This window comes from Phalacrocorax aristotelis, chromosome Z, assembly GCF_949628215.1.
Source record: "Phalacrocorax aristotelis chromosome Z, bGulAri2.1, whole genome shotgun sequence".
In the NCBI taxonomy this organism is placed as follows: Eukaryota; Metazoa; Chordata; class Aves; order Suliformes; family Phalacrocoracidae; genus Phalacrocorax; species Phalacrocorax aristotelis.
In genome coordinates this window covers 53,457,591-53,473,092 of record NC_134311.1, presented here as the reverse complement: position 1 = coordinate 53,473,092, position 15,502 = coordinate 53,457,591, and the positions used below count along the sequence as shown (strand labels likewise).

General features: G+C 39.5%; 1 protein-coding gene across 1 annotated transcript; it reads left to right on the top strand.

Moving 5' to 3' along the window:
- The first annotated feature begins 11,865 nt into the window (after positions 1 to 11,865).
- On the top strand, positions 11,866 to 13,754 carry TMEM252 (transmembrane protein 252). The gene is made up of 2 exons (XM_075079655.1): positions 11,866 to 12,215; positions 13,296 to 13,754. The coding sequence occupies exons 1-2, from the start codon at positions 11,866 to 11,868 to the stop codon at positions 13,651 to 13,653; spliced, it is 708 nt and encodes a 235-aa protein (XP_074935756.1). The 3' UTR covers positions 13,654 to 13,754.
- Positions 13,755 to 15,502: the final 1,748 nt, after the last annotated feature.

Sequence of the window (15,502 nt, the reverse complement as noted above, 5' to 3'; positions counted from 1 at the left end):
CTTTTACCTATTTGCTTTTTTTCTTCTACTGATTCACTTCTGAGAAAAGTTTGGCTCTGTCTTCTCAATAAGGTCCCTCCAGGTGGTGAAAGTCTTCTTTAGTTTCCACACCTTGTCCTGCTCTCACTGGGCTGAACAAGCCCTCCTCCCCTAGCTTTTTCCCATACATCACATGCTCCAGCTGCAGCTGTTTGAGTCATCCTTACCTAGACACATTCAACTGTATTGATACCTGTTTTATAATGGGGAGCTAAAATTGGACACTTTATTGCTACTAAATCTGAAACTTAGCTGGTTTCAAATAACAATTCAGCAGCAATAAAGCAGGAAGTTGGCTTTGCAAAAAGGATTGGTAAGAATCAGGAAAGGCTAGAAGTGGTGACAAAGAACAGGGTGGGGAAAGAAAGTAAGTGAGAATGTGAGGTAGAAAGCAGCAATTCCATCTGAGAAATAAAAAACCCTTCCCAGAATATAGGTATGAACTGTTTCTCCCGTGGGCGCATAATCAACAATTGACTCCAAAAGGTGAAGTTCCACCCTTTTTCCTGCCCCAGCTGCCCATTTCTAGCTGCTCCTTCACTTGGATCCAGGAGTTGAGCAGGTGCAAAATGAGCCAGATCAGAGGAAAAAGGAGTAAAAAAAAATACTCCCTTCTCTGACTCACACAGTGGCCATCTGAACACGAGTGCTAGATCAAATGGGAAGGGAGGGAAAGGGGCTGGGAAGGACATGGGGCAGTGGCTGTGAGCTGGGAGGTAGGCACATAGCCCCTCAGGTAGTGTTTTATGCTGGCTGAAGAGCTATAGTATAATAGTGGAGGTTAAATTGCTTCTGCACAATGTTTAATACAATTCTTCTCCTCCAAGGTCAGATTATTGAAGGCTTTGAAAGATACACATCCCTGAAAAATCCAGGGGCTGTGTCTGGACCGAGGAACCAGTTCTGGCTACGTGCAGTAAGGAAAATATAAAGACAGTGCTCAACAGCTGAATTTCTAGAGGTGAAAACTCTGAAATTGTACTCTTAATAGGTTTTGGTGTGGTTCAGACAAATAAACAGAGTCAATGATTGGAATGCGATAGTAAAGGCAACAGGTATCATGAGTGTGGGACATCCTACTTGCGCAACATAGCATGGATCAGGTGGATAGAAACAGTGATCAGTGATGGACATGGGTCCTGGCTGGGATTGTCATCTGGGAAGAAGGAACTGGGGAGGCAGGTCCTAATGAGTTAGCTGTGAAAACAAAGCATTAGCCATCAAGCTAGCGCAAGGTGTCCTGCTGGTGTATGGCTACAAGCTCACATTTTTTAATTTCTCCAGAGAACAAATGATCAACAACAGAAATGAATTAAATGCTGACACAGTGAATCAGTGACCAGCTTCACCTTAAACTCTGCAGGCAAAATACCCCTGAAAAGCCTTTCATGCCTTCCTGCTTTGGAGGCAACATGCTGGGAAGAAAAGAGGAAGATGGACATAATTTCTCTCAGACAACAATATTTTAGGTAGTGTGTGTTACATGAGTTCACAAGACAGTAAACTCTGGTTCAGGTTCATCTGTTACTATCAATAAGTTAACTTCATAATCCTTAAAGGATTTATATCCTCCTCTTATGGAAGCTTGTTTATGCAAAATGTCTTGGGAATACAGGAGAAGGAAACTAGTCACTGCAGATTTGTGTTCACTGGCATTTAGTCCCTTTCTATTAATCTATTTTAATAGCTGTTACGTTTTTTTCCCTCCTGCTTGTGAAGTGAATAAAGAATTTCTCTCTTCTAAGTCTACTCATTTCCAGTCTAAGCTTCTTCCTGGCTATTTTGAATACTTTTTTTCTTGTGATTTCATCGTTAATTATTTTAATAGTTCTTTTTTTCTCTCCCTTGGTGTTCACTTGTTGATGTGTTTGTAGACAGTAGCCATATTGCCTCTCAGCTTTCATTTTGCCAAGTACAACATGTCCAGGACTTTCAGTTGCTTCCTGTACAACAGGCTGTTGACTCACCTGTTTACTTAATAGCGTTTCTGGGCATCTGCTATAGGCTTAAAGGATCCTCAGCTAGGATAATGTAAGTTGTGCCTGGCACCATTGCCTTTGCGTATGGATGTTAACGTTTCTCCATCCCTGCAGAAGACATCTTTCCTGATGCCTCCTATGGTCACCTCTGTCTGTACTGTGGCTGGGTCACTGAGCCACAATTGTGATCAGCAGTACTGCAGGTTTATTCCCTCCCTCCTCTCGTGGAGCCATAAATGTTCTCTGTAAAGTGTTTATTTTTCTCTGTGTAGTGCTGTTGGTTCCTAGGAACTTCAATCAGTCTGGGACAAAATACATTCCCTACTTCTTCTGTTCCTTCCTAAGAACATATTTCATACTGTTTGCATTTACTCTTCAATTCCTCTTAAGTCATAAGTTCAAGCTGTTTGACTCATCCAGACTTTCCTTTTGATTGAGCTGTTTTCCAAAGGAAAAGTTCCTTTTCCTTTATTCCCTCCCCCTCTTTTTCCAGTTTTCTGTTAACTTGCTACTTTTTTCTTGTGCCTTCCCTTCCTTGTGTTTTCAATCAAAAGCAGTGGCATTCCTAGCATCTTTTTTAGTGTCATCGTATCATCCACCAGATCAGCATCAAATACCTTAATGATCTGTCCAAAATAAAAACAACCTATGGTCTCACTAGCACTGACTCTGCCTCCAGCATCACCACCAGCCCTGGTTCTACTCAGGATTTCTACTACCAGCCCCAATTATCTGTACAGTTAAAATCTCCCTAAACTTTATACCCCAAAGAATAAAGGTGACCTTTGCTACCTTTTTCCACTGTGGCTATAGATGCCAGGAAGGGATAAGCAGTGGGGTGCTGGACCACAAGCACAGTTTCTACCTCCTCTATAAAGCCATCAAGGCCAAACTGACAGCAAGTGGAGATGGTGATGAATTTGGACCACCATGCTTTTGCAGAACAGGTTGTATTTTAAGGTGTGTGTAGCTCAGTCTGTATTATCTCCTTGACCAGAAATAGTGTTCACTCTGCTTCTTGGTACTTGATGGCAGGACTCAGCCAGTGGCTTCAAAAGAGGCCCACTGCTTTCCTGCAGCCCACTGGTGACCATCCTAACAGATGTTACTTCTGAGGTGAGAAGTGCCTGTTAGTCTTCTGTAAGTGTAAGGCTGGTGATCTACAAAGAAGTCAGAATTTGCATATGCATTTTCTGGAGCTGAATATGTTCCAGTATCATTTACGGGTAGCCATCTTCAAATCATGACAAGCAATGCCCGTACAGTATTCTGTATCAGCCTGCAAGGTGAACAAAGATACGTCCTGGAGGTGAAGTCAGCCAATTTTGCAATTGGACTATCAGCTTCTATATGTACCTGCTGGTGGTGTGTTTCAGATCCTGCCATCCTAACAGACTTCTCCTTGAATCCTCAGGAGGATATCAGTCTCAAATCAGAGATGAGTAAACCTTTGCAAACAAAAGCATCTGACAAAAGAATCACTCTTGAAATAATTGACAAAAATTATTTGAAAACTTTGCTACCTGGGACCACTGATTGGTTTTATGTAGAACTCTGTCATAGGATATTTCCTCTAAACTTTAGCAGGGTTTTTGCATCTTGCTTACTTAAATTTCTGAAAAGTTACACTGATAAAAATAAAATTCTTAACTACTTGTTAGTATCTGATATTTGATTGTAGACCTTAGCCAACCTACTGGAATGACGTCAAATAAGAAGAGTCTCAGGAGGTTCAATCTAATTGTGTTATAATATTTAACCATATTTGAAAGCAAATAGGCATTCTTGTCTTAATATTAAACCTTCCAGTGCAGACAAATAGCTAGCTGTAAGCTTTTTGTGCTTTTTTAGAACAAGAGCTATCAGCAGTTCCTTTAAAGTTCACTTTTAATCTGCTTTTGACAAAACTGACGAAGTCTTACAGCCAAGTCTGAAGATCTGTTTTGCTCCTGCTGCCAACGGTAAATTGTATTGGCAGTTAAATAACTAAACTAACTAAATTGGCATTAGTACCAACAGGACTGTACTTCAATGCCTTCCTCACTGTAAAACTAAAGATAGATTAAACAAGTCCCCAGGGTAGTCCTCACCTTTCCTAGAGGAGGGCAGCACAGTGCATATGGGCAATGCCATATGTTTGCATGCTTATCTGAGTCCGTTTGGAAGTATCTGTAGAAGCTGTATGTCTTGCCTCGATTCCTTGCACAAAAACGTACTTTACCATTAAATCTCAATTTAAAAAGCAAAGAAGCTTAATCTTAGGACAAATGTCTTCTGTATGAATGAAGTATGTAGGGGGAGTGAAAGGAAAAAAGAAGATTTTTGTAAGACTGACATATAAATTTTGATTGAAAAATATTGCTTTTACACTTTCTCCCTAAGTAAATTTCTCCCAGGAAAAATAATATATAAATATAAATATAAATATAAATATAAATATAAATATAAATATAAATATTATAAAGTATAAGTATAAATATATACACATAAATATATATATTTTTATAAATATATATATATAAATATATATATAAATATATATATACATATATAAATATACAGTCAGCTAATTACATATGATAGCACTACTTTTGAACTAACTGGTGACTGTATAATAATTTATGATTAGAAATCTGCCAAAATCCTTATGTATGTAATGGTGGATTGTGAAACTTTCTGTAAAATGAACACTTCAGTTGACATACCTTCTATGGTTTAAATGCATGAACAAGGAACTTATCTTCCATACAGAGAATCCTTATTCAGAAGGGTCAAAATTATCCACGTTTGCTAAGCAGAGCTGTAAAACTGATTCTTGCTCAGAAGGCATGCAGATACAACTGCCCCTGAGGCATCACTGTGTAGCAAATGGTTGGTAAAGGGCAAAATGGAAATGACCACCCTACATACCCCGTAACTCACACTGCACAGACAGTCACCCTGTCTTATCTATGGCTCTAATTCTTATGCCTAGGTAAAAAGATAGCAAAGCCTTTGGTTTGGTGATTTTGATTTTTTTTTGGGGGGGTGTGTGTGTTTAGAAGCTTTCTGTTTCACTGTACTTGTGACAATTTTTAACCCTGAATTCTACAGAAAGAACCATAGTGTCTGGTCGATAGGAATGCATGTGCTGTTCATAGCTTTCTCAGGCTCTTGGATATCGTATAAGATGTATTAAAGATGGGGGTATGAGACAAATACAGCGTGTTTGTATTTCAACTGGTAGAGCCTTCCTTTAAAACTTCTTGCAGATGGAAGAACACTGTCTATTGATATATTTTTTCGCACAGGGAGCTAGCATTCTGTAGAAAGAGATTAAAAGGGAAGCCATCGCATCTGCTGAGAATTCCTCATATTAAGTTCAATTTTTTTAAAGAATTCAAGTTCTCATACATTTAACAGCCTGATAGGCTAAAGGCAATTTCTCTTTCATTAGGGAACTGTCCCATTTTGTGTGTGATTTTTTCTGACTAGCCAGTTCACATCACTCTAAACTATTAAAACATTATCACAATTACTGTATTTCATTGTTTTAGTAAATAAGTAAAACAATAATATTTGGAAAGAATACCTGGAAAACATGAATGTGTGAGTTACCAAAAAGTAAATGTAAGTTTTTGTTAAAATATTATTTGTTAAAACTCAATATTTTCTCAGTGATTTTAAAATTTATTATCTAACTTCTCCTTATTTTAAGTATTAGTATTTATTGTTTTTTTGTTCTGCCCACTTCTCGGGTAGGCTCTTCTCAACCGTTTGGTGAAATTTCTCAATAAAAATCCTACAGCTTACTATTTTTGATCAAATTATTTCATCCCTGCTCCTTTCAAGTATTTGCAGAACAAATTGGACTCAGTTTCCCTTATGTTCAATCACTCATTCACAAATAGCAGCTAGATTTTGTAACACCACAACATCTTTAAAGACAAAGGCTGTGTTCACATATCTAGGTTTGCATAGGGATCATCAAATTCACAGGCTGGGAAGCTCTGTGAAATAAGATTTTGATGTTCATATTGCTTCTACTCTCTTTCACTCTTAAACTGTCCTACGCTGTCAAAACCATTGTAATTAATTCAGGTATGATATGGAGAAGAGACTGTATCTGTAGAGCTTAAAATAATTTCCCATGCCCTCAAGTGCAAATTTTTAACAAATACTAGAGTTGCTAAAGAGAGACCCACTGGTAAATCTGCACTGAATTATTGTCAACAATGTACGATAACCTTTGAGTCATGATTATTACCAATAAATCATGTTAGCTAAGGAAGGTGAGCTAAGAAGGTGAGCAAAGAGAAAACAAAAACTGGTTTAAATTCTGAGTTTTCATTTCATTAAAAATACATTTCAGACTAGAGCAAAACAGATAATCTTGAAATTTCTGGCAAAATACCACTTTCCATTAGCAGCAGCATATGTGACCTGTAATACGATATCATCCTGTATCATGTACTGTCATATGATATGCAGCTTATACTGCTACATCCCACATGCTCCCATTAAAATATCTACTTTTTTATTTTCTGATTTTAAAGTTTTCCATTTTATCAGTACTTTTTAAAACATGTTCGTGTTTCACAACTTTCATAAAAATGTGTATCATTTGACAAATTTCTTTTTGAGTAGAATAATTCTAGCAACTGATTTGTGAGAAAACTGCCTTACAGCTTTCAACAGGATAGAGGAAAAGCAATGACCTTGCCAAGTGAAATGCAAATTGCAAAACAATCATAGTCATCAAACCATCCAGTGGAACATCCATTAAGTCCATCTTCAGTCAGACTTCCTAAGAAGTGCTTTTTGTGCATCTGGACTGCTACCTTTTGACCTTGGTCTGCAGCCAGTTCTACCCGGCAACCTTTACACCATGTTAGCTGTTCTCTTTTCCCACCTGATCCTCATTAGAAGCAACATTCTTCCTGTTTTGTAAGAGAAATAGGAAATCTGCTCATCCAGCCTGATGCAGTCCAAGACACTCACAGCCTAGCTGCAAAACATTAGGGGAGTTGAAAAAGGCCAAAAACAACATTACAGGAAATCTTAAGTGACTGAAAATAAGAAAAATAATGGAACCCTGAAAATTAAACTGCATTATGGGGCTATTTCAGCTTCTTATCTTCTCTTCAATTTTCTTTATATACCTACTATGTGAGATGCAGTAATTCGAAATCAAGTGCTGTTTTCAAGGATAAGTACCCATAGCCTGTTGTTCGTAGACTTAACTGACCCCTTGCAGAAAGCACCGAACTTCTACAGCTTGCAAGAATAGGAAGATCTGCAAATGTAATACAACTGGCACATATATAGCTTCCTTATAAAAAGAGCTCCTTTATTTCTTCTTCTCCCCCAGCACCACAAGGGACTAACCCCTTATTCCCCAGTCACCCCTCCACCCACAGCTTTCATGCAAGTTGAGCAGTCCTCTGTTCACTGCACCTTGTAGTCGCACTGCAAGCCTGCTGCCTCCCGGCGAGAGCAGGTTCTGCCTTTACCATACTGTGGAGCCAACAGCTGCCACTGACAGGCCTTGCTTCCTTCTCTTGAATTTTTTAGAGTTGCTAGGGAACTGGTTGTGTCAGAAAATTAATTTATTCTTCTGAGTCTGAAGTTTGTGATGCAAACCAGTTCTTCCCGCCATGTGAGGTGTAGCCTAGTCATGGGCTTTTGATTCTTCTCAGAGTTATAAAGACTATTTAATCTTTGTAACCTCTTCATTAAAGATTTTTTAGAATATCGTTTTAAATAATTTTTCCTAGTATAGAATATAGAATTCTTAAATTTTTTTCACATAGTCAGAATATAGTTTCCCATCCAGCTTTTCCTGTAGCAATTAACTTAGCCTACATCACCACAGATATGATACTGTCATGTTCCAGCTATAAAATTAAAACAAGCTGATCAATGATTAGAGATCAATAAACAGAAAATAGGAGGTAAAAGGTGTTTTCATCAACATAACTATTTCAGTAAATACTATGTGGTAGCAGAAGGACAAGTGCTACAGAAGACGCGAATTAACAGTAATTACCTGAACTTTGGATAGCAGTCATGAATAAATCAGTTTTTCTATTTCTGTGTGTGGGTAGTCTGTAAGATCAGAAACACAAAAAAAAACCAGAAGTAAAACCAATTATTTTGTAAAGTGAAGTATGTTAACAGATAGGGAGAAAGTACAAATTATGCAGGAAAAAATGTTATGTAAATTGAGCTGGATCTGCTAGCCTATGGGGAAAACAAATTGCAGGAAGAGAATTCATGAATATTTGAAAAAACAAAGCATCTGGGAGGTGCTCTGGGAGAGAGTCCTGCACTAGCAGGCAGATGAACCACTGGACTTCCTATTAGGCAAGACAGATGCAAGATACATGCCTATTTAAACAGTTTGTTTTAATGTGTTTCTGTCACATGCTTACACTTTTGTAGTTACTTTTCTGGAATAGCAGCTGTTGCTGGCGAGCAGGCACAGAGGAACACCAAATCTGCTGCAGGTCTGAGGGGTCCCGCTGTGCCCCACCTGCCTTTTGTGACCTCAGCCTCCACTCTCATCTCCCCTGCACCCACTCCCAGCCCCAACACAGGGCTTTACCCATCCTCGTTGCTGCTTTCCTCTGTCACAACTGGGCCACCTCCTTTAAAGACCTGAATTTTGTGAAGGCAGTGGCTAAACTAACAGTTTTCCGTGATCCCTGACAAACCTACACCTCAACAGGTGCTAAGTGGCAGCTCATCACAGTGGGAATCTGCTCCACTTTATGCCTTCTCCAGTGGAGCAACTCCTTTAAGAGAAGGGACCTGTTTGTTGTGTTCACCAGCTGCTTTGCAGCTGAATTTTTCTGTATTTTGCAGTGTAACCTTACTAAACAGTAAAGGGAGGTGTGAGCTGCATGCTGTAATACCCATCAGTTCAAGGTTAAGCAGCTGGGGAGCAACCTGTGAGTGGTATTCAGAGCCCAGCATGGTTTTGGAGTAGCATCAGGTCTAGAAAACCTGCTTGCTATGTATGGCCTCCCACTGCCTCTTCTGGCAGCTTCTGGACACCCCTCAGGTCCGCCCTGGGTCCCAGTCCATGGTGCTCCCCTCCTTTATGGACTATGCAAGGTACGCAGGTGCTTAACATCAGCTTCCTAGGCTCACTGCCCCATGGTTATGGGTGGAAACACCTAGTGCTTAGACATGTAAATTCATTGTTGAACCTAGCCTGGTACCTGTCAGACACTGATATTCTTCAGTGCTGCCCTATCTTGACAAGACAGAGAGAAAAAGCGAGATGGTATCCCCACTCAGAGAGCAGCAGTTATTATCTGTGTATGCCCATTTCCCTCCCGTGCCAATGTCTGTATATTTGCATCTGTATAGATAGCGATCTATCATATATACCTCTGTATGTCCATCCTGGCTCATCCTCAAGGGCTGCCAGAACACATCTTCCAGAAAATGCCCAAGGTCATACAATGGAGGGTTAATGGCTGGTAGGCATCCCCATGAAAGCAGCCCACAGCCCACCTGCAGTGCAGGCATATGAACTGAGAGCTCAAGGAAAATGAACTTGTCACACTTACAGCCAGATTCAGAGCAGTATAGGTATCATTTGAAGTTGTGCCTTTACTGTGGGATGACAAGCAGAATTCATCTTCTCTATAGGGAGCCTTCATTATAAAAGAACTAAAACCCATTAAAAGTACTAATACACAATATTCACTCCCATTTGTCTAAGAAGGAAACACAGTACAGAAGAACTCACTGTGAACAATATAGACTGTAAACTTCCCTGTCACAAAGATAAAAATTTTATAGCTCATTACAAAATATGCACTTGCAAGACTCAGACGAACATACAGAGGAGTTTTTTCTTATCATAAGGATCAGAAAATTAGCTTTGTATTCTCTTAAGGGGCATTTTTAGATCAAATTTCAGGGTAATTTTTTTACTATTTCAACTTTGGCAGGGTTTTGCTCTGAAATGAAAACCACCCCACATCACTCCTTACATGAATGCCTTCCCCAGGAAGGGCAGCAGCTGGTCTTGCTGTGTTTTCACTTTTGCTATGATGTAAGAGTGACCTAGCTTAGAAAAATTCTGTCTAGTGATTATATTGTTTTATGAGTTTTGTTCTTGATGACGACATCCTGATAGATCCTGAAAGCAAAAGTAAGAAATGCTTCACAGATCATTTGAGAACTAAAGAAGCAGTAACGGTGGTGGGAGCTCGAAATAATTGTACTTGATCAGAATGTGTGGCAGCTTTATTCCAGCTGCTGTTCCCTTATAAATACTCTGGTTTGTTGTAAATGAACATCTCCACATTTGGATAAACATGGGCAGAAAAATACAGTGCTGGTTGAGCAGATGTGAAATGTCGCATGAGATACAAGGACTCCTGGCCAGTCAGAAATCAAAACTATCTTCTCTAAGTAGAAGATATTAGGCTCAAGCGCCCTATTGAAATTGCCTGTGAAGAGCTTCCGCCTCCCGACCTGCAGAGAAGGCCTACAGCAGGAGGAGCTGGAGCCTTCCTCACCCCATCAAATGTGACTCCCTCTTTCAGGGTTTGCATAAATGACCTACAGCATCTAGACCCAAGCAGTATATTAGAAAGTTTTATTGTCTTGATTATAGAAGGTCCTACAGCTCTCCCAGACTGTGGAAGTGAAATGAAGTAGATAGCAAGAAACCCTCTTAGAGGCCATGGCAGAAAATTCTCATAATCGTTTGTTGTTACCCATACATAACCCACCTCACTGAATATCACCCAACAACACCTGAAATATTGAATAAAGATTTGAGCCTAAGCCTATTTTTTGAATAGCCCCCTGTTCTGATTTCCTTACTGTGTGCAACGGAGATTTTACAACAAATCTAGACAAGGTCTGGTTCATTAATCCATTGTTGAAAATATTCAGAAACATAATTAGTAATGTTCCAAATTAGGTGGCATTAATAGACAAGTCAAGTTCTGATTATGGAGTTTGCTATGCCCTGTCAAAAACTAGCGGGTATACTCTCCAAGAGAAAATTCATAGGCTAATTCTAAAGATTTTTTGCTTTGGAGGTAGCAATATTTAGGCCTACAACCTGTTGGTAGCAAGCGTCTCTGAATTTCGGTATATATATATCTCTGAATGTCTACGTATATTTGGAAAACTGAGTATAGGTGTTCCTGAATAGCTTCGAGCACTGACCCTTTCGAAAACCAGTCAATTAAAATTGCTGCGAGGGAGAAGAGAATAGCAGTAAAGGAAACAGAGTACAATTGAACCTGCAGACAAAGAAGAAGATTTAGTGTATGCCTATGTTCTGTTTTGGCATTATGCAATTTTGATTTCGTTCATTTTATATACTAAATTCATTGATTATATCACATTGGCAAGCTAGAAATCTATCCATTTTCAAAAGACCATAAAGATATCAAGGCAGTTGAATAACATGTTAAAGACAGAAGGACACCAAAATCCAATGAAAGATGAAAATGGATGATGAAGAAAGAAGTATATTTTCCCCTCAAACTTTTAACAGGGAGTTGTGAACAGTGTTTTTGTTGTTTGTTGGGGTTTTTTAAGACAAAGAAATGCAGGTCTCATTCATAAGCTAACAAAGCGTGTAAATTGCTGCAAATCATAACATGCAACAAATGCAGCGGTTCATTATGCACTCCAGAGATTACAGTGGCAAAGGAATGGTGCAGGAAGTTTCTGTTTCCTTCCTTAAAGTTGGTTTAAGATTACAAATTAATCTCAAAAGAGATTATGAGTATCTTGAAGAGTTAATGAGTAGCTTAAAACTGCCTGTTCCTCTTAATTGTCCAAAGGCCAGTCGATCCTGAAGTGTATAAAATACCAGTGCATGAGGATGAGAAGCGCAGCTGAGAGAGCCAGCAAACAAACAGCAGACAGGAACAAAATGCTGCGTCTGCTAGGAAAGATGCCAAAAGGTGTTTTTACCTTCATTCGCCTTTTTGTGCTCTTACTCGGTTTCACCTTTATCTGTCTGGGAGTCCTTTGCATTTCCACAAGTTCCTCCACATGCAGATGTGGAAGTAATGAACTGGTGTTTTATTGCCTGTTAGCTTTGGGGTTCTTTCTCCTTGTGACTGGCATTTTCTGGAGCACTTTCCATGAAGTCTTGAAATACAGGGGCTTCAGCAGCATGTTCAATAGAAATCCCAGCTGTAGAGAGCTACCTATCAGCACCATAGACAGGTATGTGTTGCAGTACTGCTGATGATTAATTGGGAGGGAGGGATGCTGTTTTGTAAATATACTGTGAGAAGAAAGAAGCAATGCAAGGTTTTTACAAAGTAAAAAATATGTAGCCATTTTATTATGTCCCTGTGAAGACAAGTGTAGCCTGAAATTGGATTTGCTAGAGCAAGCATCAATGTGCAAATACATAAGGTAACGCATACTACAGGAAACAGCAGGTTGCACAGAGTGGTGCAAAGCCATGCGTGGAGGGAGCAGGTGCAGCTACGCCAGCTTCATGTTACTCCTGAAGGAGCATCATTAGTTTCATCTCAAGAGACAATTCCAGATGTGTTGCTGTGGGATATTTGCTCATATTACTTATTACCAATGAGGTGCAGGGAGCTTCAGCTCCCTCTATGGTCCTTGCTAAAGTTTTCTTGTGTAATTGTCCCTGCTATTTCTGAGAAAAGTCATGCTCAGATGCCTTGAGACAGACAGTTTCTTAAACTGATTGGCGCTAGGCCTGACAAAAGTCTTTAATGGGGTCACTGGATACAAATTACTTTCCCTAGACTGTTGTGGAAACTGCACCAGAAACATCAGCAATGGGTGTTCCAAAAGCACTATAAAAACATTCAACCATTTTTTTGGCTAGATAAGCAGAAACATGCAAATGTGTTTTAAAACTGTGGAAAACAATGATTATTGAAATAACAGATTACCAACTAATTTAACCTACTCCAGACAGTGATCTCTTTCTTCTTCCAAATCAAACTTTTCTTGGGCACTTGTTGAAATACTTACAAGCATGACTGTTTGTACAGCATAGGTGGAAACTCTCATGGGGAAGGCTTGTCCTTTTAGAATGCTGTGTTTCAGTAAAATATTTTGCAGAAAGACACAGGTAACGATCCCAGCCATGCCAGCTGTTTTATATTAATATATTCCGTTGACCTAAACCTATTTAGGTTTCCATTTACAGTTTAAGCCTCATCTAAACTTTGGAAACATAACAGACAAAGCATCTAACCAAGCTCTCTGAGATACATCACATTTCACCATGATGTGTTTCTTTTTGGTTTGTTTTTTTTTCAGGCCTGACTTCTATCCCCCCTCCTACGAAGACAGCACAGATCCTGAAAAACAGACCTTTCCACTGCCAGTTGCCTCCATACTAAAACAGCAACAAGTCATCAATATCCCTCCACCTCTGTATAGCGAAAGCAGTGCAGAGTTAAACCCTGAAACTAATGAGCATGAACAGCCACCACCGTATGAATTCCTTATGTGGCAGCTACTGCAGCAGCAAACAGCCGACCAAGACTCAAATGCCAGAGGGGAGTCAAATTCTCACCCATCCACACAAGAAAACAGTTACCAACTGGATACAGACTGCCAGGGGACCTCAGGAAGAGCAATGCCTGTCAGAACATCCGAGACAGGCAGTGGGTAAAATCCTGCATCTGTGAAGCAGGGAAAATTGGAAGAAGACGTGTGTCAGTGATCCCTAATAGTAATCCACTTAGGGTTAAACTGCACAAGAAAAGCATTGACCATTTGTGTGTTTGAGTGGAGTTGGAGGGGATATATATATAAATGTACTCAGTATTTCAAAGCAGAACGAATCTCCATAGAAATAGAGACGATCAGGTTGTATCTTATAATAGTCAACATCACTGGTCATAGGAGTTTCTTATGCTGCAAGAAAAATGATGCATCATGCTGTTATCAATCTTAAATGTGCCTCATAGGGATTTACGGCTGAAAGTCCTCGTTAGTCGTTTTTTAACATTAGCTGACTTGGGAAACCTATTAACTCAGCTTTTGTTTGGAATTTGTAAATTATTTGTTGTAACTGATTATTTTTGTATCATATGACTTTCTTTTGTTTATTTTGGGGTACTAACAGCTGGTATTTTACTATTGAATTCAGGAATAAATTTTGTATTTAAAACAAATGGCATGTATTTTATTATATGATACAAGGTGCCCATGATTCAGGATAAGCACACAATACAATACATTCAATATACTTCCTAGCTGCTAAACAGACAGCCCTAGTTCTGCCGACAGCCACTCAAAGGGAACTAGCAATTGCAGGAGGAAAACCTTCTCTGACTCACTCCTCTGAGCAAGCACTGCAAGAATGTTACAGTGATCCCATGCTTCTCTTTAATGACTTACTTTCAGTATGGAGGAAGCATTTTGCATATACAGAATTCTTTTTTTCCTGCTGGATCATATGTCTCATTAGGAAGCTGAAAGACACTTTCTGCTCTAACGTACCCCACTACACAGACTGAAATTCAGAGGTATAGGATGCAGCCTTCTGCAGATGTTTTGAGGTATCAATGGATCCAGCAATGTGAAACCAAAGATAACTGCATCTTTACCCCGCAGTATGGAAGAAAGTATTTGAGACATGAAGGTTATTGAGATACGGAGAAAATTAATGTAAACACATAACACTTTATTTGATACAATCTATTTTTCAGTTTGTCTTTTCAGCTAATGAACTATTTGGCTACGAGCTTAATGGAAAATGGTGTGGGCTACTAGCTCAAAAGAGTCAACAATCTTAAACCAGCAAAAGCTTTTCAATGGTTTGCTTTTGACCAAACTTACTAGCCTGAAGTCATCTTTGCCAAGAATTTCAGCTGGATGTTTTAGATTAAAAGGAATTTTCTGCGGACAGAAGGATATGAACCAGTCAAACTAAGGCTTCAGAACAGAACAGGTTCTTTCAGTGCGTTGACAACAATTTCCTGACACAGGTGACCGATGAGCCAACAAGAAGGTGCAGGGCTGTCCAGATACTTACAATACCAGAAGAAATGGGTGGGCACGTGAAGGCCTTCACTGCAATGATCATGAGATGGTGGAGTTCAGGATCTTGAGAGGAGGATGAAAGGCAAAAAGTGGGAGCAAAGCTAGCAGAGCAGGCTTTAACCTCTTCAGAGTTCTGCCTGGAAGAACCCCATGGGTTATGGACCTGGAGAAAAGATGAGTCTAGGATAGCTGTTTGATTTTCAAGGATCACCTCCTTCAAGCTCAGGAATGGTTCATCATGACACACAGAAATCGAACAAAAGCAGCAGGAGGCTTACATGACCAGGAGTTCTCAACTAATCTCAGATATGAACAGGAAGTGTGTGATAAGTGGAAGCAGGGACAGGTGATCCAGGAGGAATATAGACACACTGTCCAGTCATGCAGGGATTAGGAAAGCCAAAGCCCACCTATAACTGAATCTGGTAAGGAATGTGAAGGGCAACAAGAAAAGTTTCTACAGGTACATTAGG

Bases quoted from the DNA above. Each gene is read 5' to 3' on its own strand.
- TMEM252 (XM_075079655.1), top strand. From the start codon at position 11,866: ATGAGAAGCGCAGCTGAGAGAGCCAGCAAACAAACAGCAGACAGGAAC. The intron at 12,216-13,295 runs GTATGTGTTGCA...TTTTTTTTTCAG, and splicing joins CCTATCAGCACCATAGACAG to GCCTGACTTCTATCCCCCCT.